Here is a 26,916-nt window from a genome sequence, read left to right as displayed (position 1 = left end):
CTGGTGTACCACAGGGAAGTGTGCTTGGGCCCCTACTTTTTCTAATTTATATTAATGATCTATCAGATAACATCAAATCCAATATCAGACTATTTGCTGATGATTGCGTCATATATCGTAATATTCACTCTAACTGTGATCATGACATTCTTCAATCTGACTTAAACGCAATAAACGTATGGTGTTCAACTTGGCTAATGCCTCTAAATCTTACTAAAACTAAATTCATGTCTTTTACTAATCAGGCGCCCCGAACATCAACATCTTACATCTTAAACGACAGCCTTGTTGAACAAGTTTCCAGCTACAAATATCTTGGCGTACACCTAACCCCTAACTTGACGTGGAATAATCACATGAACCATATCCTCGCTTCTGCAAACCGTTCGCTTGGTTTCCTTAAACATAACCTCAAACATGCTCTCGTGCACTTACGCAAATTGGCATACACAACACTAATATGCCCTAAAATAGAGTACGCGTCAGCCATATGGGATCCCCATCAGGCATACCTAATAACTGGCTTAGAAGCCCTGCAGAACTGTGCTGTACGCTTCATCTTTTCAGATTATTCACGAGAAACCAGTGTAACAGCATTAAAAAATCGCGCCGAGCTTGAAGCCTTGTCACTTCGCCGTAATATATCTCGTTTAACACTATTCCATAAGCTCTACTATCACGTGCCTCTTCATAACGAGTTCATGTGTGAACCCTCAGCCATTTTTTTGCGTCGGGATTATTCTTGCAAAGTCAAATGCATAATGTGTCATAATTTGGTCAGTCATTTATACCTCACACTGCGAAAGAATAGAATAATCTGCCATCGCACATTGTCACCGAAACAAATGCCTCGAAATTTACAGACGCTCTACGCAGTATACCTAATACCTAATGCATACCTAATATATCACGTTTCACTCTCTGATTTCTAAACAGATTTTTTTTTAATGCGCCAATAACCAAAGCCTCCACGACAGTGTCATAGTTTGTACAAATCATTTAGAGTTGCTGTACTGATAACTATCATTAATTTTTTTGTGTGTTTGTACGTTGATGCACTGTAATTAATTTTGTCCCAGTTTTGTTTTTCCATTGTATTTACATTTGCGCACTGCTCACCTCACCGATGTAACCTTTACTCTATGTAATACCCTCCCTAGAGGGCCTTTAGGGTTATTGTGAAATAAAAGATAAAAAAACTAATTATGTTGCCCCGCACATTGCAATTCACAAATTCTAGCCTGTGAGTTGGCAAAGCATATCCAGTCAGAACGAATTCTAATGATACAACGGTTTCAAGATATGCACCGTCAAACTTGCGGCAAAAAATGCACTGTTGTTTCATTTACTTTTTTAACAAAACACCATTTTATGCATTGAACAACAAAAAATAAATGGACCACCAACATATTTGTCACAAGCTTCAGGAATATCTTGAAACTGGTGTCATCTTCAGAATTCTTTGCGGACTCACCAGCCACAACTAATAAATTGCAATATGGGTTGTGAAGTAACTAGTTAACTTATTTAGTGAAGTTTTGTCATTAGTACATTATGTATTTATATCTTTCGTACAAGTAATAATCACTTCTTCCGAGTAATTCAGCTCAAGGAGTACAATTGTACTATCTGCAACAAGCAATTTTAAAAAATTCTGTACAGCCTAAAAAAAACACCCGGCAGTGTGTGCCATTTCAAGTTTCTCTTGCCAGGGGCCGAACGTGGACCCAATCAATGACTATGGCTGTTAATATAGCCACGAGTGTGATGTCATGCCTGCATGCCAGTGATGTCTACTGGTATGAATATACAGTTAAACCTCGATATAATGAATTTCAGTATAATGAAATTCTCTATATAACCAAGTATTTAACTTCTCATAACCTCTTCTCCATAGAACACCATGTATTTAGAACTTCAATATATTGAAGTGTATTTGCATGCGATTTCAATATACCGAACTTTCACTGCCGCCGCAAAGGAATGCCGAGACAATAAATGGAAACTTCCACCGACGTAGATGGTCAGATGATTGAACTACAAACGGCTGCTTGCAAATGTGTTCTATATAGAGTGTTCCGTATAAAGCATTACCTATAAACATGTTTCGTATCGTGTTCCACATAAAGACAAAACCCCGTGAGGGTGATTTTATGCGCGACGGCTTCGAGTGACGAAATCGGTCGTCACTGGAACAGATCACTCGGTCTTCTGGAAATCTAGAATTCATTGCTCATCGCCCGGAAGTGCTATGAGCGACTAGCCAATAACGCGAAGCTTTAAGTGGATGTACATCACTCAAATACTACCGACTGCTGCACAGAATGAGCAAACGATCGAATTTTTGTACATGCTAGAATAAGAACCTACTGTAAGACCTTCAGAAATACTTTATGCTGCTTCTTACAGTAAAATACATCAACTTAAATTGATAAAGCCCGCGTCACGCTAGTTTCAACGCATATTTGCTGCCCTCATACGGGCAACACCAGGGAGATGTCGCTCAAAATCGTCGCTTGCATGGGGTACAACTTGTTGGCAACAAGCGAATGCAACAGCCGTCTCCATTGCATCGCTTGCCACTGTCATGCACAAGATTAAAGTTCAAGTGCGATGAGATCCTATCGCGCCCCACCCACTGTATGCATTAGGTGCGAGGGTGAAAGAAGGGGAGCTCGCTCACAGTAAAGCGCTCAAGCGCATGCGAGGAGGCGGAGTGGGGGGTAAGTTGGCACGCTTCTCGGCCGTGGCTGCGCATGGCTGTAAATGCGGCTGAGCACATACGCAGCCACGCACCCTGCTTTAGAGGTAATCTGCAGCGTGTGCAAAGAATTGGTGTGCCGAGATGGCGTGGCACAATGTAAGCCTTCTTACGGCATGTTTAATATTGAAGGTTACGTAATCTTGAGTTTTGGTAACCCGTTGGAGCGAGAGGCAGACGAAGCATTCGCTCCCGACTGCCGGCGCTTTTCCTGATAGCATTGTCCCAGTGCGGGTGACCCTATCAGCCTTGGGGCCCGCAAAAGCATGGCTGGCTTCGCCTAATTCATACTGCCGACAAGATATTGTCGACGTGCGTGGCATGCAACCTTATCATTCGTCGCTGACTCCAATATTTATCAAAATGAATTGTTTTCTCCTTTAAATTTGTTTTTGTTTGATTTCCCGATAATTCGGAAAATTTTGCGGCCCCTTTAAATCGGTTGGCGACTGTACTTCTTTGCATAGAAGGCCGAATTTCAATAAAACGAAATTTTCATATAATGAAGCAAATTGCTCACTTTACTGACTTCGTTATATCGAGGTTTAACTGCAGTAACAAGCTCCCAATGATATGTCACCAGTCGCTCCAAAAGCCATCGGCAAATTTGTTGTAGCTCTGTACTGCCTAAGCTGCAAATCCTAACCAGTGCCACTTCAACAAAATTCGACAAGGTGGTAAAACATTGTTCCTGGCCACCATGTTTGCAGCATCCTGCATGCAGATGTACTGTATTAGGCAAATTGACCTATATTATGCTTTCCCGGTACAGTTTGATTCCTGTATATTTTTAAGCTTAATTTACAGTAGGTCACTGACACAAAGTTTTACTTATTGCCTGCATTGCTTTTTCTTCATTTAAAAAGAGTAACATTGTTCTGAACCATAATTGTCAGTATATGTACCTTATTATAAATGCCTCTCTTCTTTTTTAATACTAATGTCAATTTGTCTGTACTGCCTGCTTGTGGTATGTGCTCCTGTGCAACAGCACAATTTTTTGTCAACACTGCCTTTTTGTATAAATCGGTCTTTTAGCCTGTGACACTAATTATGCATGTTGTGCTTTCTCACGGCTACGTTATATTTGTAAACTTGATTCCGTATCTGCCAACAATTTCCTGCAAGGGTACAGCTGTCATATGACACGCTTTTAGTCTCTGCTCTCCGCATTTCTTCTCATATGAAATGCAGAAATAAATTAAAGTGAAAAATTTTAGTTGTCATTATATATTGGTTTCAGGGGTTGTTGGTTGCACTGTCATCTACGTAGTAACCCCCTTTCATTGATGGCTAGTAAATTTATCAAAAAAGCCCTGTGTTACACTGGGGCGACACTTCAAAAACATCACCTTGCTGGCACGTCATTCCGTCACCTAATAAGCGGAATAGCGGAAGTTCCAATTCACTAAAAAAAAACCCTATGCTGCAAAGACGATAATTGCTACTAAGAGTGCTTGCATAAAGAAAAGCATTGGTTCTTTATAATGAAGGATACAACAAAAAAAGCCTTACTCTGATTTCTGTTTATTAAGGTTTTGGCGGTAGCATTAGGACTGCCATCTCATGGTAGCTGCTACAAATGAAACACGTCTCATGCTTTTCGCTCTTCTGGTGTCACGCAGTTCATGCACCTACACCCGGGGACCCCGCCCAACGATTGCATTTGGAAATTTGGAAACCTCTATTGCAGGAAGAAATCAAAATGGCTTCTTTTATGTTCCTCGAGGGCAGGTTACTGCCTGAAGCTGCAAGATGTGGACTCAGTTGAATTGATGACTATATACATATATATATATATATATATAGTGTGTGGCACAAACACACGGTGCAGTCATATGAGCACATACATGCAGAATAGCATGTGTTTAAGGAAACGGCAAAGAATGGGGGCAGCTTGAAATCAGAAGGAAACTTCACAAGGGTCTAAGAAGCGCTGCATAATTTCGTTTTTATATGCCAGCTTTTCTGCAGCGCACGTGTGCTACGCGGTGAAGCATACGCTATGTATTGCGGTGAAGCACTCCAAGAGTGAAAACCACTCTTACGGGACACAGTATGTGTTTCATTATTGTACAAGCGCACCCACCATCGATTGTCACAGCATGAGCTTTGAGGTGCCTAATGAGCATACTGGCAGGCCTTCAGAGCTATTTTGGATGAAGGTGTGGCAATTTGAGCCCTTGTTTCATCAATCCTGCACCTCCCGTATGAGTAGTACTATTTTGCAAAGTAAAAAGCAGCCAGTAAAAAGAAAAAAAGACAGCGGTTTGGATAGTAATTGTACATGACTTCTGCTTGAATAAAAGTAAAAGCTATGTGCACCGAAACAAGTGCGTAGAACTTCTTAATTAACCATGAGATAATACTCCTGTTGAGAAGTTGTTTTGTATACCAAAGGCAATGACATGTGGTCAGACTCAACAAGGAAAATGTTCACTCACTAGTTCGTTCAGGCATTTTGCTTACATTGACAATCATCGTCAGTGGTTTCTCCACAATAAATTTCGTAATACATTGTGAAGTGGCTCCTTTCCACATTTATTATGCTTCACCGCACTACATTGTGTATGCTTCACCGCTTATAACCACTGTAATATGAAGATGACTTTAGGGAACTGGATTATGCAACCCATCCCAAACTTTTACCAGAAAACATTGCATTGGATAGATGCATGCAGTGAAAGATAAACAGGGCAATGTCATCAGCAAGTTTGATTATATACCGTATTTACTCACATAATGATCGCACTTTCTTGTAAAAAAATTGACGAAAATTCAGGGGTGCGAACATTACACGGGTTAAATTTCCCACGAAAAGAAACATTTTCTTTTTTCATCCTGCATTCGCTGCGGGATGACAAGCAGGCGGCTGCCGCTGTCAGTGCGGACCAAAACAAAAATGGCGGCTGGCGGAGCAAGCTAAACGCATCGAACGCAATTATTTTTCTTCTCGCGAGTACATTACAAGCATTGAAACAGTTTCATCTGTATCAGTAATAAATAATATCGTTAATTTCGGCAAGCTTGCGACAATAACGTAGTCATGTCCACTTTTAGGGGACAGAAACAGAGATGGGCGCGCTTAGCTGCTGCCAGTGACATAGAAACACATGGCGGGCATGCTGCGGAAACTGTGGCATTTATCTTCACTGCTATCCTAATACGGCACGTTTCTGCTAAGGGTGGGCGAATATCTTAGCTGCGTCACAAGCATCGGCGTATGAATACGGTACACTTCTAACATATCAGTGTAAACGTGGCCACTATCGTTGCCACTCGCGATTTGTTGCGTGCCCACGAGTGCAGACGAGAAGAATCGAAAGGCGCCCTTTATGTTGTTGTTACTGACCAAAACCATTATGAAGCCTACAAATAATAAAGCCGAGGCAAGTTCGGTAGTAGCTCTTTTTTTTTTTTTTCATGGAAGTGCAGAAAGTGATGAAAGGAATGAAATGGGGTATCTGCTTAAGAATGTTGGGTGCGTGCAGACCACTTTGTATGTCTTCAAGAGTCGTTTGCGTAGCATTGGACAGATGGTAAGCGTGATCATCATTAGCTAGACTTGGCACACAACATATTGCTGTGACAAATTCAGGATGCGATCATTACACGGGGGGGGAAAAAAAATCAAATTTAGATAACAAAATTCAGGGGTGCGATCATTACGCGAGTAAATACGGTAGTAAAGGTGGCAGAGTTCTGTACTGAACTGTACAGCACCTAGGGTAGCACCCACTCAGAAGCATTTTCTTTGCTGGCAATGTCACTTTGCAACACGACAGTGTTTCCAGTGGATGCGAAAACATCCCGAAAGCATTGCCAGCCGAAGCTATGCTCATCCTTGCATGGGGCAAGCATAGTCCTGTCTGGACAAACTTGCAGTTAGGGCGAAACTCTCTCTGTAGTGTAGCTATCAGACGAAGTACACACACGACTTGCGGCAATGCTCGTCAATACACCACAGGCTGCGCAGCCAGATGACATCTTTAACAAAAGATGTAAGTCACGTGCAATGTATACATTGGCAGGTAAATCACAGAACTCGCACAATACAGTGGCAGCAGACTGACAAGCCGAATGAAACAGAATTAAACAATTACCGTGTGGGGCGCAGGCCACCTGATTCGGGTTTTGGCAAGTGCACTGGTGCTCACTGTGTATACGATGCACATCAAATATTTTTAGTATGTTTTCAAATACATTGGAACCACTACACTTATTTATTTTTTATATTTACATCAGACACAAAGTGCTACAACTAAAACATGCATCTTTTCTTTAGCGCCTTGGCTTTTTGTACCAGACCTGGAACTTCAGCTGTTGGACTGTTTAGGAGACAGAATAATGCGTTGCTGACACCTTTTTCATTATATATTATTGTGCAACTAAGAAGAAGAAGCCCTGCTGCAGTTTATAAATGTGGGACCGCTTTCTGTATAACACCTTCTGCATATATGTACCTGTAATGAAACAATAAACTTGAATCTGAATCTGAAAAGCTCCTTTGTGAGAACATTTAACACACCTCTCCTGGAGGCTTTGTGCAGGTATGAGTCCTGCACGAGCTGATCGCTGTCCCTCCCAGCGTGCCTGCCACCAATTGGAGTCATCTTGGCTAACCAGGTGCAGTACTTGGCCCCGGTGAAATTGCAGGCCTGCTTCCTTGCATGGAATCAGTGGATCTGCTGCAGGATCATAGTCAAACAGTGCCCGGACACGTACTCGGCTCTCACGACCAACAGAAGCTTCCTCAGCTGGAACAAGTTTCAGAGTGATGGTCCCCGCCTGGCTCTGCTGCTGCGTGAAAGAAGAGCCACCCCTCGCTGACTGGCTGCTTGCTTGCTTACTTGATTGACTGATTTCAATATTCTAAAACAACATTGGGGATAGAACAGATGCTGCAGTGGGAAACTCCAGATTAATTTTGACGAGTACTTGCGATTCCTTAATGTGCATTTAATGCTTGGTGCATGAGCAATTTTGTGTTCCACTCCTACAGAAATGCAGATGCCACAGCTGGGAATCGAACCCACAACCTTGGGCTAAGCAAAAGAATGCCACAGCCATTAAGTCACTCATTAGTAATTCCAAATCAGGTTAAATTTAACTTCTGCTTCAGTCTTGCATAACAGACCAAATTTTCACATTATACAACTTTCTTAGAGTGCCACTATTTACCTCCATAGGTCGTGAAGCTCACTTGGACTTGCACTGACCCATGAGCCTGAGCTTGAAGAAGACCTACAAATGTGATTCTGAATGAGTCAAGCTGAGTCCAAGCAGGCACTAGTATAAATCTGGGTGAGTCGAGGTGCATACAAGTGAGTGTCAACAATTGTTTAAGTGAGTTGAAGTGAGTCGGGTTGTGCATGAATCTGAGTGCCAGTGAAATAAAGGTAGCACAAGCCTGAGTGAGATAAGTACATCTGAATCACATGATTTCCTGTGTTTTAGCGTTCACAGACCTTCATGCAAATGAAGGTCTGTGAATGTACACATTTTCTCTTTCTCATCCTGTATGCGCTGTTCACTATGATATTCACAAACCACATAGCCCAACTTCATATTCTTGAGCAAACCTACATTTATATCCCGGAGTGGTATCCTGTAAGGTGACATAATACACAGTAATTTGTAGAAGTGTATTTCTGTGAAATATGAGCTTTAGCTAAGATTTGAGCTTTTAAGCAGGTTTGCATTCAGTGTGCTCGTTACACACCTGTGTCGATATTACGGGACATAGTCATAGGTTGGCCATACTTAAGAGCTTACCAGACTCATACCCATTCATTTAACAGGCGTGAGTGCAAGTGATGAAAGGCAAGAGTGGATGAGAGCAGAAACAGCAGCAAGCCGGAAAGTGAGTGGTCACAAGTACGAATTAGAGTGACCGATGGTGACTTTGAATGGGTGCGAGTGTATAATTTTACGAGCCAAACAAAAAAGGCGGGCTTTAGATGGAAACTCAAAATTTCTATAAAAGACAACCGAAACACTAAAGCTACTCCTAAATACAAGTTCGTCATTAGCTTCGAGAGGCAAGATTAGCATTCCATGCAGAGGTTATCAAGCAAATAATGGTAACCAAAAGTTCAGACACACTTGTGCACTATGTTCCCTCTCTCATAAACACACACAAAAGCAATAGAAATAAAGCATAATGACATGCATGCACCTTTCTCATATTTATTATACAGTAAACAGAGAGAAAAAAAAGAAAACATTAGGGCACACACAAGCACAGCTAAGCAATGCCATTCTGTCCAAGAAAACTGTTCTCACCAAAATGCTGACGACATCATGTGGTGCCTTGCCTTTCAGACTAACCCCATTCACTTCATGGACTTCATCACCAACATGGATAAGACCTGCACAGTAAGGGTCATCCTATACGTCACAACCAGAAAAGAAAATCAACAGAGAAGCTTTGTAAATATTATTTTCAAAATAAAGGAACAGCCGAATAAACCTCAAGGAATACTTCACAGAAGAAGCTGAAACATACATCCAATATGTGAATGAATGAAGACAATGCCATTTTTCAGTATTTCAAATTTTGTGTTTTTAACGAAGTGCAACCATCCATACTAAGTGTTAAAGTCGTGGAAATAGCTATGGCTGTTTTAGCGAATTCTTTGCAGTGGCAAGACGAATTTCGGAGTGGCTGCCTCCACCTTTGTAGACAGCTGCTTGCTGCCAGAAATATAGAGCTAAATGCCCAAATTTACAGTCTCCACTATGCCACTCAGATAGCAAAAGAAAACTTAAGGGTACAACAAAGCACAGGACAGAAAACAAACAGAATAATGTAAACAACACTGTCATGTAAATAAAAGTACAGTAGAATGCCAATGATACGTTCCTGAAAACACTAGCCTCATTTAGTTCTCATAGGGTCACGTGGATTAGCTACCCCGTTTGTTTCATTTCCATTTCCAGCTGTTACGCACAAAAACGGATAGCACAGCTCCGATGCAGCAACACCCGTTGGCAATGCTTACACTGACCGGTGTTTTTCACCACTGAAGACATGTTAAGGATGTTAACTGTTAACTGAAGATGTTAACTGAAGACATGTTAAGGATGTGCAAGACATCAACAACAATGTTTGTCTGCCAAAGAGGTGCCGATGCTTAAGGATGCTATAATATAAATAAGAGCCCATGCCACCTATCGTTTGCAGGTACGTTCTTCCAACGATGGCGTTGGAACATCAGAACCACTGATTGCATCAAACATTGTCACCGATCTCAGCGAGGCTCACGACATCAAAAACAGAGAAGAGGAGCACAAAGGCCCCAACCCCTTTTAGCAGAAGCTGTCACGGCCTTCAATATACACCGCTGCATGAAAATTGAAAACAAGGATGCAAGTCCTCAAAAAGAGGCTGTTATTATCAAACATTTGGCCCAAGCACCAGATGAAAATCACAAGTTTCATTTAGCGCAATTCATGACAATGACCACTCCAAAAAGTGTTTATGTTCAATATAACTGCCACAAAGAAATAGAAAGCTTTATTTACCTGGGTTGAAATAGTTTGTTAGCTTTCTATACAACTTCAAGTAAAGTTTTGTGTGAAAGTAGGTTTATACCTCACCTAAGTGCTGCTACATGCATTATCTCATGTTACATCTTAACACATCCTACATTCCTTTGCGGTCTCTTCAGCAACATATCAACAGGGTTCTGCAATCTGCTGTAAAGAAAAATAGAAAAATAAAACTGCATGGTTATCAAAATAAGCTTAATGTCTCATTCCTCTACTTATTTATACTTCTCTTTACTTTTTTGCTGCCACTAAATATAAAAAAACTTGTAGCTATATTTTCTAGGTCCTGTCAATGTCTCTTGGCTACCTTCATTACAGCGGGGCCCTCCTCCTTCAATCCAAGTAACCACGCAGCCTTTTTGAACATGTACACACCTTGGCTGTCTTTTTTGCTTACCGTATGGTCAAGTTAGCTTAATTAGGGTCTCTTCTTCTACAAGGTACAAGGTAAGTTCTCTTGTACAAGGAAGCCATTGCAGCACCATTTCAGTTCGTCTATATGCCTTGCAGAACTTTCTCTCCAGAAATATAAATGTTATGGTCCACATGTAGAAGCTAACCAGCACCAACAATGGGTGCTGGTTAGCAGGTGGTCTCTCCTCTGCCATCTGCTACGCTCCTGTTAGAATTGCATCGAATGTCCCAGAAACTTGAGGCCACAGAGTGATAGACTATGATAAGAACTTATAGTTAGCATTTCAGAGCTCAATGTCATCACAAAGATTCAAGGGCATGTGGGTCCTCTCGTACAAGCGGTTAAGATGTTACGCTGCTGGATGTGCCTTTGCCAAAGTTAGTGGTGACCAATGGCGATGCTGCAAATGGCACTGCAGTGACGTCAGCAGGTAGGCTCCGCTCTGCTGTCTGCTACACTCTGGCTACAACAACTTCCTTTTCATCTGTTTGTTCGCACCCCAAATGTAAGCTGTGCCCGCCCGCCTGCCCGTTCGGCCGCTCGCCCGCCCGCCCAGTCCGTCCGTCCGTCCATGTGGCCTGGTGAGGGGCACCCTCACCAGGTCACATAGCAAATTTTGGTTATATACTGGAAGTTATTACGTGCCCTCTAAGGAGTGTTCTACACTAAGAATATTCCAGATTAGTTCATTAAAGGGCCCCTCTCATCAGGTCTGGCCATTTTGAGCTGACAAGTATACAATGCATGCTAACAATCGTACCAACTAAGTATTACATCCCTAAGCATCTCGGAAAGAGCTTAAGCTAATTTCAACCCAAATGGCGTTTGCCCTTCTCCTTGCGAGCGCCCCACTCCCAGGCGGAGAGTCAACGTATATCATACAAGTGCACCTAGATACATGGCATTACTGTGACGTTGCTCATAGTGGCACATGACTTCCGAGAATTATTCAAAGCAACAGCAGTTATTTGTTTGATCTGTTGCTTCAGTAGACAAGTTAATGTTTAGAGAAATAATAAAATCTATAAACCGAATGTCTGCGTCTCTTTGTTTTACGTTGTAACGTAGCAAGAGAGGTGTACTTCTATTTCATCTTGTTCCCGTGTCATGCAGCCGCACACGCAGGGAATGAAACTCATTTTCTATAGTGTTCCAGTACGCAATCATGCTCTGTGATCCACTTGCGACTTATATCTCGTCAGGTCAAAATCGTGCACTGTGCAAAACGAGACAAATGCAACAGCTCACGCGAGAGACTATCAGTGGAAGTGTGCCGCACAGCAAAAAAGCGAGAGAAAAAAAAGAAAAAAAGAAGGCGGGGCCTGTGACGTATGCATCACGTGATCCTCCAGCTCCGGTATGGGAGAACACAGGGAATAAATTTCGCTTGCAGAGGCCAGACGGGGGCAAGTGGAGAGAGTTATGTTGGCGATGATGCTTGCCTCCTGAAATCATGGGTTTCCGGCACTGAAATAATTCTATCTCGGCTATTAATGAACTAACATGAAGAATTATTGCAGCATCATGCTCCCTAGAGAGCACGTAACAACTTCCAGCATAGTATAACCAAAATTTGCTATATGGCCTGGTGAGGGGCCCTTTAATAGCAGAGATAGAAATATTCGAAGCGCTGCGAACCCATGATTTCAGGATGCGAGCATCACTGCCAACATAGACACTCTCTCCAATTGCACCATCTAGCCTCTGCAAGAGAAATTCCTTCCCTGCGTTTTCCCATACCGGAGCTGGAGGATTGCGTGACGAATATGTCACAGGCCCCAGCTTAGAGTTTCTTTCCCCCTCTCTCTCTCTCTCTCTCTCTCTCTCTCTCATTTATTCTGATTTTTGCTGAGTGGCGCACTGCCGGTGATGGTCTCGCGCGGGACCTGTTGCATTTGTCTCATTTTGAGCACCAGACAATCTTGTACGCCCTGCACAAGAACACCTGATTAGCAGTAGAAGTCGGTGCCGCAATTCCGAGCACTGAGGCAGACGCAAGAGGAAGAAAGAGCATGATCGCAGCACTGGAACATGGTAGAAAATGACAGTTTCGTCCTCTGTGCGTGTAATTGCACAATGTGGGAACAAGAAGACGAAATGTAAGGTACATCTCTCTTGCTATGGTACGAAGTAAAATAAATACATGCAGGCATTCGGTTTGTATGTTTTATTACTTCTCTAAAATTTAATTCGTCAACTGAAGCAACAGATTAAACAAATAACTGATGTTGCCTCGAATAATTCTCGAAGTCACATGTCACTGTGAGTGATGTCGCAGCACTGCATGTAGGTAAGCACACTTGGGTGACTGACGTTGACTCTCTGGCTGGGAGCGTGGCCCCAGCGAGGAGAAAGGCAAACAGCATTTGAAATTTAAGCACTTTCCGAGGTGCTTAGGGATGTAATATTTAGCAGACACGATCGTTAGCATGCATTGTATGCACTGCGCTTGTCAGCTCAAACTTGCCAGACCTGGTGAGAGGCCCTTTAAGAGTAGGCACATGGCTAATAAACCCTCATATGCTACCTAATAGCATCAAGGCTGCCCTATGCTTTCCTTGGCTTCACTGCTCGCTGGCTTTACATGGTCACGATTAATGAAAATCAGGCCCATTGGTTTCACTTCTGGTTAATCTATAGCGAGGGTCTCGAATCTGGCAGCATGAATGCCATTAGGTTACATCTAATAATACTTCTCAAGTGAATATTGATACATCACAAATAGTTCTGAAATATACCACTAATATGTGAGTAGAAATTTCGTAAAACCTTCGTATACATTACAATAAATCACATAAGCTGTAGATTCAAATACTAAATTTGTTTGCTTTAGATGCTCTAATGGATGCAATTTACGGAAGTGCGATATCTGTTTTTGGTGCAGAGTAATGGATCTGCAAACTTCATGCTTCACATTTTTTAAACTTACTAATTTCCAGAAATTTTTGTAGAAAGTTCCAAGCCCTGAATCAAAATTTTGCTTCCTACAGTCACCAGAATTTCTCAACTGCAACAAATTTCATTCAAATCAGTTCGGCGGGGGGGGGGGGAGTTGCCTCAAACATTTATGCATTTTATGTGTATTTGAATACGCAGTATCATAGTTGGCCCCGATGTCGAGCTTCTTCTAAACACGTTCACTGCAGCAACAAGTTTTGAAGTCTCGATGTCTATGCAGGATGACCCACCAGTGGGCCACTTGTTATATTCCTCTGGTGCATCGAGACCCACCTGTGAGTCACCAGGGAGTTGTGCTCTCTTACGTTGTGCGGGCTGCATCACGAGACGGGCATCGGCATTATCAGTTTATTGCCATCGCACATAACCCCAAAACAATGGAATGCCCAAGACTGGCTATCACTGGTAATCACATACACCTCTGTATGCCAGTAGATGTTACTCCTCATGCCCAGGGTCCACCTCACTGCTCAACTAATCCGCTGAACTTCGTCGTCACGTTCCGTACACAATACTCCTTCCTCCTTAGTCCAGACTCAACAGTCAGCCAATGCCGGCCCAAAGCCCCTAAGGTGTTGGGGTGTTTTCTGGGAATGCTGCAAACAGCCTGGGCCTGACGGTTCTACACTTTGCTGAGTTTGTGCTGAATGAGGTGGTGCAATGTCTGGGGGTAGCCTGACTGTTAGTTTCCCCTCAGGTTCACTGTACTCTGATGCCTTGCTGCTGCTTGCTCCGCCCTTGATGCGGGCTGGACGTCAGGCCACCATTCTGCAGGTACAGGTTCTGCTACCCTGGTGGAAGTGATGCTACGACGACGAAGCTGGTCCACATGTCAGCGACACACACGGCCGTCAGGAAGAGCAACCTCATAAGACATCGAGCCAGTTGCTCTACAGATTTACGGCAAAGGCCCATGGGGGGGCCCTGATTGTATTTAAATGCAAAGGCAGGGTCCTTGAGCTGGAATGTGCGTGGTGTAGGCAAAGCTTCTGTCAGCCAGGAGAACTTGTCTGGGCCTGATCTGGCTGCAGTCAGTTCAGCACGGTAGACAGTCGTTCGCCCATCAGTAGTTCAAACGCACACTGCTACGGGAATATCCCGTAGCAGTGTGCGGGGTTACGTGCTGCTGTAGGGTAAAGACTGCCAGGCAGTGTGCTCAGCCCACGTGAATTATGCGAGATAATTCCCCCATCACGGTCCGTACCATCCTTTCAGCATGACTGTTCATGGATGGAAGGAACAAAGCAGACATCACCTGATCGATAAGGTTGGTGTCAAGGAATCCCCGAAACTCTGCGGATGTAAACTGCGAGCCAATGCCTAGCAGGCCACATGATGTGAACAGTGTTCTTAAGGTACTAATTACATACAGTGACCGATGTCACTTGGATGACCTCAAGCCATTTCAAATAAATGTCCACAACAATCAAGAAAGTCTGCCCTTGGAATGGACCAGCAAAGACGATTTGGAGGTGCGACCATGGAGTGCAGGCCTGCTCCCATAGATGAACCGGTGCCCGGGGCATCTCTAGCCATGTTTCTTGGCAGGGAAGACACCACCGCAAACATTCCTCAATGGCCACATTCATGGCAGGCCACCATACATAGATGTGGGCGAGCACCTTCAACCTAACGATGCCTGGGTGTGTGGTGTGCTGGGCTTCGAGTACCCTGAAATGTAGTTTTTGCAGAATCACTACACAGTCCCCACACAGTAAGCGTCCCTTGTGGGCAGGCAGCTCACATTGCCTAAACATGAAGGACGAGAAATTCGGGACTCGCGGTGCCCCTCAGCCACCTCCTCCACACCCAGTTGAAGACATGGGAAAGGAGACTGTCCTTGGAAGAGTGCCTAGCCACATCATATGCATGCACTGGAGGTTCTGAAAGTACATCCGGAAGCACGACAACCTCTGCTGGAAATGGGTCATCCTGGCGCTGGTGCATTAGGGGAAGTCTGCTGAGGCTATCTGTGCGGCCCACTCTTTTCCTGGCTGGTAGTGGAGAGAATACTGGTATCCATTCAGAAAGATGGACCACCTCAGCATACACAACAAAAGCATCTCTGCCGTTGGTGGTCTGTTGTGAACAGCCCAAGCATTGGCTTGTGGTTGTGGATCTGCAACAGGTGGCCAAACACATAGTCAAGGAACTTCTTTACTTCCACGACCACAGCGAATGCCTCCTTATCAATCTGGGAGTAGTTACACTCTGTGGAGGACAAGGTCTTCGAATAAAAAGCGATTGGTGCTTTGGCGCCATCCAGCATTCTATGACTTAGCATCACTCTTATTCCATATGGGAACACACCAAAGGTGAAGATGATTGGCTTCTCGTCAAAATTTGTCACAACCTGGTTGGATGCCAGTAGTTGCTTCACCCTGTCGAATGCTATCTGTTGTGGGCTTCCCCACAGCCAGGCCATTTTCTTATCCAACAAGCGATGCAGGGGTTCTGCAATAGTGGTCTTGTGTGGTAAAAATGTATTATAAAAATTGAGAAGACCCAGAAAGGTCTGCAGCTCTGCTTTCTTCGAGGAGTGCAGTGCATTAAGGATGGCTTGTGTCTTGGCCACTGTGAGATAGATTCCTTTGGCATCGATTCGCAAACCCAAAAACTTCACTTGAGTCACACCTAACTAACATTTTGACCTTGAGACCTGCATCTTGGTACCCCTGGAGGACTTGGAGCCGACTCAGCAGTTCTTGGTGAGAGGCTCCCGAAATGAGGACATCAGCAAAATATAGAATGATGCCTGGTAGTCCTGGATGAAGGCAGTCCACACAGAAGGTCTTCCATTAAACTCTGGAAAAGGCCAAGCATGATGCTGACCCCGAACTGTAATCGGCAGACATTAAAAGCACCCCGATGAACCACAATGGCGTGTGCCTCTGCACACTGATCAGTCACTGGCAGCTGCTAGTATCTCTGTATGAAGTCTAGCTTTGCCAGAGAGAAATGCCAGCAGGTTGCTGACCACTGGCACTAGATATGAGTGCTGCTGCAAGGCTTTGTTGATCGTGCCCTTGTAGTCAGCACAAATGCAGACATCCTTCAGTGGCATAAGAATAGGGGTTTTCCATTGAGCATGATATACTGGCTCCAGGGCGCCTTGTTGCAACAGTTTGTCCAGTCCGTCATCAATTTTCAGCCAAAGTGCGAAAGGAACCCTTGTTGCATTCAGGTGGATAGCCACAACCTCAGGATTAAGTGCAAACTGCACAGGCAGTCCTTTGTAACAGCCCAGTGTTTTGTCGAACACAGAGGCAATATCCTAAAATATGTTATCAAATGAGAGTGGTAGCTGGTTGATATAGTGCACTTCCGTGATATCGATACCGAGCGCCGGAAACCAATCCAGCCTGAGAAGGCTTCGGCACTTGCCTTTCACAGTTACTAGGCATAGTGGGCCATCAAAATCCCTCAACTGCACTCGGACAGAACCCATTCCATGCAAGGTAATACGGTTGGTTTGTTAGTCTCTCATCATGTCAAGTGGCTGCAGCTTTGGGTTACACCCCTTTGGAAAGCTATTGTTACGGAACAATGAAAGAAGAGAGAGGAAGAAGATCGCGAGACGCTGGCTGCTGTGTATTGTTGGTGGTCAGCCATCTTAACTACTCTGACTCATTTTATATATATATCGTAAATACACTCTTTCTATACTCCCAACATCCCCATAACATATTGGTGGAGGTGCTGGGTACCATGGCTGGAAACAGAGCTCCGCAGTGGATGTCGCATCACCGTTCCCACCATGAATGATGATGAGCACTTGGGATCAACGTCGTTGCCACCTCCAACGTCACCATCGCCCGTTATGTCGCTGTCCCCTTCGATTGTGGTTGTACAATGCAAGGATCCCAGAACTTTCTGCGAGACTGATGGCGCTGACGTTGAAGAGTGGGTGGCTATGTACAAACGTGTGAGTGGAATCAACAAATGGGACCCTACGCTTATGCTAGTTAACCTGTTGTTCTACCTAAGAGGTTCGGCAAAGGTGTGGTACGAAAACCACGAAGAGGAGCTAACCAATTGGGACCAATGCAAAGAGAAGTTGACACAGTTGTTTGGCAAACCAGCCGGCCGTAAAATTGCCGCAAAGTAGGAACTGGCCTCCCGTGCCCAATCACCCACGGAGTCCTATGTCTCGTACATCCAGGACGTGCTGGCACTTTGTTGTAAAGCCGATCACGACATGACAGAAGCTGAGAAGGTCGGGCACGTGCTTAAGGGCATTGCTGACGATGCGTTTAATCTGCTCATGTGCAAGAGCTGCTCTACAGCTGACGCAATCATTAAAGAGTGCTGACAATTCGAGCAGGCCAAAAGCCGACACATCTTGCAACCATTCGCCAGACTTCCCAATACTGCCGCAACGTCGACGTGTGAAGATCAACCCGCACAGCAGCATGCGTCGCCATCAGAGGATGTGGTGCGAATCGTTAAATGTGAACTGGATGCGATGGCGCTCGCAGCTTTCTGTTCGCGTAGCCCTGATGCTACCACATTTTCAGTTCCCCTCATACAAGCCATTGTTCGACAGGAGCTTGAAAACATTGGCCTACATTCTGTCTGTGCTATCGCCAATCCCAGAGCTAACGAATGCCCTTCTACTATTTTTGCTCCACCCCGACGCTTCTCTCCACGTCATCGCAACCCGACTGAGTGGAGAACCGCGGACGACCAGCCGATATGTTTCACCTGCCACCGCATTGGTCATGTCGCCAGATACTGTCACAAGTTGTGGCTCTCAAGACCTCGCACGCCAACCAACCTGAGCCATTTTAATGGAAATGCCCGCAATGTTTCGCCCACCACCGAGTCTAACAACGCCGACAACTCTGCTAGGAACACGTGGTACAGTCGCTCACCATCGCCGCGCAGACACCAGTCTCATTCACCACAAACGCGTCGCCCATCTCCCCGTTCGCCGCAGCCACATCGCCTTTCATCCCCTGTGGCTTTTGGCCGCACCCTTTCGGAAAACTAAGTGCAGCGCTCGGAGGTGGTGCTGCATTGCCAACTACTGCAGCAAATCCTCTGTCTGTGCCCACAAAGAGAAGTGTAATTGACGTTGAAATTGACGGCATACCTGTCGAAGCACTCGTTGACACTGGAGCCCACGTGTCTGTGATGAGTGCTAGCCTACGTAGACATTTAAAGAAGGTCCTCACCCCAGCAGCTGCCCGAGTGCTTCTTGTGGCCGACGGCGGTGTGCTGGTTGTTCTTGGAATGTGTACTGCGTGTTTAAGTATAGCCGGCCGCCCTACTTCTGTTCTCTTTGCTGCGATCGACAACTGCCCTCACGACGTTATCCTCGGATTGGACTTTTTATCCCATCATTCCGCTCTCATCGACTGCGCAACCGGCGTTCTTCAGTTGGAACTGCCTCAAGTTGCCGATGTTCCGAGCACCGCTCCACCGCACTTGTGTTCACTTCACGATGTGCGTCTGTCACCTGAGGCAGTCACTTACGTCGCTTTGATCACACAGCCACAGATTACAGACGGTGAATATGTTCTTCACCCCATCATGGACGTGCTTTTGAACCGGAATGTTGCTCTTCCACATACGCTGGTGACGATTACTAATAGCGGCGTCGTTCTTCCGCTTCTGAATTTCAGCCTGTACCCTCAAGTGCTTCCAGCCGGCATGTTCTTGGCCAGCCTTTCTAATATTTCCGAATTTGACATTGAGAGAGAGAGAGAGAGAGAAAAACTTTATTGATGCTATCAAGGGGTTTAGCGGTGAGCCGTCTTGCGCTTGCTGCCTGGCTCTTCAGCACGGGTGTGCCCCTATTCCAGGGCTCCACTGAGCCTGGCCACTTCGCACACGTGCTGCACCATTGCCCTTTGGGCGGTGAGCTCGCTGCTGGTGAGCAGGCCCTCCCATTGCTCCACACTCGGGTTTTTATGTTTATGGAATGTGTAGTTATGCTTACATTCCCATGTTATGTGGTAAAGAGTTGGTATTTCTCCGCACCATGGGCAGGAGTTTCTGTATTGTATCGGGTACATTTTACTTAGTATGTGTAGATTATAGAAAGTTCCGGTTTGTAGCCTTCTCCAGTCGGCTGCTTCCTGTTGTGTAAGTAGTGTGTGTGGCAGAGGATATTTGATTCTCTGCCCTCTATAGTAGTTTAATATTTCCGCACACGTCGGCTCCACCGTTGTAGGGTTCTCGAGAGGCTCTATCTGTCCAGCTCGGTATGTGATCTCGCGAACTAGACTGTCTGCTCTCACGTTCCCTTCTATCCCGGTATGGGCCGGTATCCAGAAAAGTTTGTGTTTAACTTTATTTCCGAGGGTTCCTGCTCCGAGGAGGATTCGCAGGGCCTCTTTACAGACTCTCCCCTGCATGTAATGCCTGCATGCAACTTTGGAGTCTGTTAATATGGTTAGTGATCTGTTACTTCGGTAGCCTTCGGTCGCTGCAAGCGCTATGGCGACCTCTTCCCCCTCCGCTACCGTGCAATTCCTTATGGTTGCGCAGCTGATTGTCTCTCCCATGTAGTCTACTACATTGAAAGTCGGGATGCCGAGAGTGGCTTCTTAGCGCCAATTGCAGCTTACAGCTCTGGTTCCCTAACGGATGACTTTATGAAGATGATTGCACCTGACCTCACCTCTGCACAGGCCATGGACATACGTCTCGTCCTCGAATCGTACCATGACATCTTTGATTTCGACGACAGGCCTTTAGGACAAACATCTGTTGTTCAACACCGCATCAACACTGGAGACACGAATCCTATTCGTCTGCGTCCCTATCGTGTATCACGTGCTGAACGTAGAGTCATCCAATCAGAAGTGGACAAAATCCTCCGCAAAGGGGTCATCGAACCATCAGCCAGCCCTTGGGCTTCGCCTGTCGTCCTTGTGAAAAAAAACGATGGTACCTGGCACTTTTGCGTCGATTTTCGTCATTTAAACAAGATCACCTGAAAGGACGTGTACCCACTACCACACATCGATGACGCCTTGGACTGCTTGCACGGAGCTAAATACTTCTCGTCCATCGATCTTCGATCCGGCTACTGGCAGATTTCAGTTGATGAAATGGATCGTGAGAAGACGGCCTTCATCACGCCGGATGGCTTACATCAGTTCAAAGTCATGCCCTTTGGCCTACGCAATGCTCCTGCGACATTTGAACGTATGATGGACTCTCTTCTGCGAGGCTACAAATGAACCACCTGTCTCTGTTACCTTGATGACATTGTTTTTTTCCCCCACGTTCGGCAGCCACCTTACCAGACTCGCTGCCATTCTTGCGGTCTTCTGAAAAGCTGGCCTCTAACTGAACTCCACGAAGTGTCAATTCAGGCGCCGTCAGATTACCATGTTGGGACACCTTGTTGACGCATCCGGTGTCCAACCAGATCCGGAAAACGTTTGCGCCGTACGCAGTTTCCCTGTGCCACGTTCTGCTTCTGACGTGTACTGCTTCGTCGGTCTGTGTTCTTACTTTTGCCGTTTCATCAAAAACTTCGGCCACGTTGCTCGGCCTTTGACAGATCTTCTAAAGAAAAGCACGCCGTTCTCATGGGGCTCTGAGCAAGCTCACGCGTTCGCCACACTCAGCGGATTTCTGACCACCCCTCCTGTACTTGCCCACTTTGATCCATCTGCACCGACTGAAGTCCACACTGACGCAAGCAGCCATGGCATCGGCGCTGTTCTCGCCCAACAGCAGAATGGTACCGAGTGCGTGATAGCTTACGCCAGCCGCCTACTGTCACCTGTCGAGAGAAATTACTCCATCACCAAGCAGGAGTGCTTGGCTTTAGTTTGGGCTGTCGCCAAGTTCCGGCCATATTTGTACGGCCGCACGTTTTCAGTCGTTACAGACCACCACGCACTCTGCTGGCTGTCTTCCCTCCGGGACCCAACAGGATGGCTTGGTCGCTGGGCTTTGCAGGTCCAGGAATTTTCGTTTGTTGTCAATTACAAGACTGGATGCCTCCAGAAGGATGCTGACTGCCTCTCTCGTCATACAGTGGATCCCCCTGATCTTGCTGCGCAGGATCTGGTGACCTGCGTGATGGCTTTTAATGACATGACTGACATGCGCGCTGAACAATAATGCGACGAATCTTTACAGTCCATCATCATCGCCGGAGTGCAATCTGGCAGCACTGACGGCCCATGCCGCATGTTCGTGCTGTACAACGGCATCCTCTACCACTGCAATATCAACCCTGACAGCCCTGAGTTGCTCCTTGTTCTTCCTCGTCATCTGTGATCCATCGTTCTGAAAGAACTTCACGATGCACAGATGGCGAGACACCTTGGGGTTTTGCGTACACACGACCGTGTACGACGCCGGTTCTTCTGGCCGGGTCTCTACGCTCTGTGCATCATTATGTCGCAACTTGCGAATTGTGTCAGCGCCGGAAGAAACCTCCCCTGCCACTTGTCGGACGACTCCATCCAATTGAAGTTCCCTCTGAACCGTTCTTTTGAGTAGACCTTAACCTGCTTGGCCCTTTTCCGATGACGACTAGAGGGAATAAGAGGATCACTGTCGCTACTGATTATGCGACACGCTACACGCTAGGCGATAACAAAGGCATTGCCGACTAGTTGCGCAACAGACGTCGCCGATTTTCTTCTCCACGACATTATTCTCGACCCCGGTGCACCTTGACAATTACTTACAGACCGCGGCCGCTCGTGCTTGTCTCGAGTTGTCAACGACCTCCTCCGCCCTTGTGCCACTGAGCACAAGGTGTCCATCACCTACCACCCACAAACGAATGGTCTTATGGAACGTCTCCATCGAACACTCAGAGATGCTGTCGATGTACGTCTCCAACGATCACCGCGACTGGGACGCCACGCTGGCCTACGTGACATTCACGTATAACGCGTCCCGACATGACATTGCAGGATATTCACCCTTTTATCTTTTGTATGGTCGCAATCCCACATCACCGTTTGACACCATCTTCCCTTCTGTGCCACGTGTTGCAACTGAGTACGCTTGTGAAGTCATCGATCGCACTCACATGGCACGTCAAGTTGCCCGATCTGATTTATTAGCCTCACAGCATATATAAAGAGAGCGTTATGACTGGTGCCATCGCAATGTTAAGTTCGCACCTGGTGCTTGGGTGCTCCTTTGGTCACCATGTCGTCGGGTTGGCCTCTCCCAGAAGCTTCTCTCTCTACACAGGGCCTTATGAAGTCCTACGTCAAGTTGACATAAATTACCAGATTGCGCCGCTACGGTTTGATGCGTCCTCAAGTCCGATGCCTGTTGATGTCGTGCACGTTTCGCGGCTGAAGCCATACTTCGCTTGCAATTCTTCGCCTACCATGCCCCAAGACGGCGCTTCACCACCCTGGGGTCATGTTACAGAACGCTGAAAGAAGAGAGAGGAAGAAGAAGATCGCGGGACGCTGGCTGCTGCATGTTGTTGGTGGTCAGCCATCTTAACTACTCTGACTCATTTTGTATATATATTGTAAATACACTCTTTCTATACTTCCAACATCCTCATAACAATATGTCTGGCTGTGGCATCAGAGATGATAGAAAAAGTTGATCCCGAGTCCACCTCCATCTGGCACTGTGCACCTTCAATTCCGACTCCCACATGCATCTTCTTGGCAGGTCGAAACACATTGTAGATAGTGGTCACCGCCAGACCGTCACAGTATGAAATATTTGTGCGAGGGGTGGCCTAGAAATTTTCTGTCCGGCCTTCGGCTTCGGGATTTCAACGTGGGTCAGGCTGCCTCTGGGACCGGCAAATCTTAATAATGTGCCCTGTTTTTCCACATCCCTGGCACTAGTTGTCATGGAACCGACATAGGCGGCATTCATGTGGGCCCCCACAGCTGGCACAGGAACCGCTCACCCGTCTCTCAGTGTCCTATCGCTGACAGGGGCCAGCATGCAACCAAAGAATGTCTTCTTTGGCGACATCTCACTCTCCGTCATTGACCATCATCGTCCCTTGGTGCACTGGCCCAAATTGTGGCATTTTTGTGCTTTGAAGTGAGGGTAAGCTGGGTTCCCGGACAACGGCTTCAGTGGCAACTGCTTCCTCGATAGCATTGGTGAGGTACACCTACTTTTTGCTAGTAGTTGCCAATTCACCATGTCGTTCTGCAGCCCAAACGCGAAACGGTCCCGTAGCGCTGCATCGTGGTTTAAAGGGTAGTCAGGTAGGCGGCGGCAGACTTGCTCGGTGCTTGGTTGCGGCGGTGGAATTTGTTTTGCCTAGCAAGCTGTGGTAGCTTCAGTGCTAGGCGATTGTGCAGCGTGGTAAGGATTGCTTCAAATGGGTTATTTTTCAGCTGGCCCGGTGCCTCGAGCGTTTTGGCCAAGTGAAGCGTGGAGGGACCGCAGTGGCTGAGGAATGTCGGCCTCTTCTTGCCAGTGTCTCTAAAGTCCTGCACCTCAAGAAAGAACTCTAAACTTGGTACACAGTCCTCCCAATTTTCAGGGTGGGCGACGCCAAAGGCTCAAGCACCTGTTGTGGCGGTCGTCATTATGAATGGGTAGGCACCAGAGCTAGCATTCCATGGCGGTGATTTGAGTCAAGTGACTCACTTAGGCTTGTTGCTGGAAGGGTCCCACCCTCGCTGCCACTGTTATGTTGTGTGGGCTGCATCACGAAACAGCATTGGCAATATCAGTTTATTCGCATTGCACAAAACCCAAAACAATGGAATGCTCAAAACTGGTTAACACTGGTAATTACAGCAGAACCTCGTTGATATGATCCTGTTACATAAAATTTTATGTCACCAACATTCACGAGCGAGAACACAAGAAAATTACCCGATACAGTTATGCTTCTTTTTTACTGATTCATACGTTCCTGGAGAACATGATCTTTCGAAAGCTACGTTCAGTACATCACCAAACTGCAATCATATGTTAAGTTTTCCGGCCACTAGATCCCATCTAAACAAGAAAAGGCAAGAGGAGCACGCATTCGAGAACAGTAGCCGTCCATCGCAGCAGCTTCCCCGCAGTACTCGCTTGCCTATCTCGCCTGAAAACACCAATACACACTCAGTTTCCTATTCCGGTATCAGCGAACCTTTTCCTTGGTTGTTTTGCGCCACATTCACTGCTATCTCTACCCACCCTATTGCGATAAGCATCTGTTTTGCAGGACGTAGGGTGTAGTGCCATTGGAAGCATACTGCACAGATTTAATAGGTGATAACTCAAATGCGCCGCCGTTCACTGCTGCAGGCAGCACGAAGTGAGCGTCATGTTTCGCTCGGGCAGCATCGTAGGCATTGTATTCCAGCATCGCCCACCAGCTTGATTTCGTTTGACAACCCGTGTTTGACAATGGTTGCTTGGGTGGCACCAGCTCCACACACATTGGCATCTTGTACTGCAACAATTCGTGCCAAGTGGGTACGTCAAAACTCCCACTCCCAGGTGCAGACCAAGGCTGAATTCGAGGAACACAAACATAAGCTTGCCAAAGCCATGAAAACGACAATGCACGTTTCGAGCCGCTCGGCCCCCATCAGCTCGGCGTGCATCGGCGTCTTGTGCTGCATTGATTTGCACAACGCTTTGCTTTATGTAGATGTCAGCTAAGTCAAGTCTGCCTTTTTTTTAGCGACCTCGGATCGTACGTTTTTTATCTAGTTTTTTCCAAAACGTATCAATGAGGTTCTACTGTTTATGCACCTCTGTACACCGACAGATGGTGCTCCCGAAGCCCACGATGCACTGCACTGCTCAACCAATCTGCTGAACTTAGCGGCCAGGTTCAGTACACATGTTCCTTTGAAAGTTCTTTAAGCTGCAGAGGGATTGGTGCCATGACTCCTCAAATCAGAAGCAACAACATTTTTTCTCCTTTGATTTCTAGAAAAGACTTCAGTGCACTGCAGGAAGGCCCTGCACAACCACACAGAAAGAAAAAGTCCGAGGACATCTAAGCATTTCTTATGGGTTGTGAATGCGAAAGCATTATTGTCCAATTAAATGCCACTGAGCGGTCCTTTGAGTTATGAACTCCTTGTGGGCAAGCGAGCGCGTTGAGATGCTTGGCACATTTTGATTTGGTCCTACCGAGGTGCAGTTTGAACGCAGGTGAGAGCTTGCGCGGACAAGGAACGTGCCGATAACACAGGCTTCCGAGAGTGAGAGCAAGGGTCACGTAGCATAGCAGCAATGCCCTCTCCCCTCACACAAGACCCGGCTCGCTGGTGTTTCGTTTCGCCCACTCTGCTACGTTAAGACAGGCTCGTGCCGTGGCATTGCCAGCAATGGGTACCCATTGGTGGCGATGGGTCCTCACTAGTGGCCTCAAGGCGTGCTCGCGATGTGGTGTCATCACAGACAATGGGAATTTAGCCGGCTACAGATGCTGGATAACACCTTTTTCGCTCTCTGAGCCATTTGACACTTTTGCATCAATAAATGCTGTGACACCCCTGTGACTCAGACCGCAGTGAATGTGTTAATTGCAAATGTTTATTCTATACACCGGCTTGCTCAGCTTTCCGCTGCACTTCCGCAATGGTGTGCATCTTACCTGGAGGGGCCATCACTAATTGAGACTTAAAGCTTGAAGGACATGCACGGCCAGTCTACTGTCAAAATGCAGAACAGGCGTTTCCAGTGATTTACGGCTGAGCCTTTCCAACAGGCAGGCAACTATTTCATAGCATTCTGCTGCTTGTGCCATCTTCAGGGTTACAGTGCAGTTAACTTTACGATTTGCTGTATGTTCACCAGATGGTGCTCTGAACAGTTTGTGCTAGCAAGTCCATGTCTGGCACAATACATGTCTAGCATTAACAAACATATTTTTAAAAGAAAAGCAGCTTGGTGCTCGACCAGGAAATTTGGGCACTGAACATTAATACATCTGTTGCACTGCTCGGGCCGAAGCCACTGTGGTGTTGCGGTGATCACACTCAGTTGCTGCTTCATAGATCCAAAAGTCGCATCCTGGTGACTCCTGTGTCTGACTATGTCATTTGTGCAGCAGCTAGAAAAAGCAGCCACAGATGGCAATGATATTCCAAGCAACGAAAGAGCTCCTTAATCATTATTGCTGTAAAATTGTGAAACCTCACACACACGGCCACCTATTAACCTCTCACAGTCAGTTACCATCATGACATATAAGTTGCCTAAATGGATACATGCTAAATATAGAGGCAGCATCTAAGAAAAGCAGTTCAGCAAAAAATGAAAAAGCAGCAAAAGATCACAGTAAATAAGTGATGTC

General features: G+C 46.1%; 1 protein-coding gene across 4 annotated transcripts in view; it reads right to left on the bottom strand.

The window, feature by feature from the left end:
• Nucleotides 1-26,916, bottom strand: part of metro (membrane palmitoylated protein 7-like protein metro) — a 79,845-nt gene that overhangs the window by 37,928 nt on the left and 15,001 nt on the right. For 3 of the 4 annotated variants that reach the window (XM_050192590.3, XM_055061284.2, XM_072286084.1), the window contains 2 exons: nt 9,047-9,132; nt 7,290-7,561 (listed from right to left, as the gene is read on the bottom strand). In XM_050192590.3, the coding sequence (XP_050048547.1) occupies nt 7,290-7,561; nt 9,047-9,132 (358 nt within the window). The remainder of the gene's footprint in view (nt 1-7,289; nt 7,562-9,046; nt 9,133-26,916) is intronic. The other variant, XM_055061285.2, reaches the window with a different exon arrangement.

The sequence above is a fragment of the Dermacentor andersoni genome, chromosome 1, assembly GCF_023375885.2.
Source record: "Dermacentor andersoni chromosome 1, qqDerAnde1_hic_scaffold, whole genome shotgun sequence".
Taxonomy (NCBI): domain Eukaryota; kingdom Metazoa; phylum Arthropoda; class Arachnida; order Ixodida; family Ixodidae; genus Dermacentor; species Dermacentor andersoni.
The sequence above is the reverse complement of the archived record's forward strand: the minus strand, read 5'-3'. Positions and strand labels throughout refer to the sequence as shown.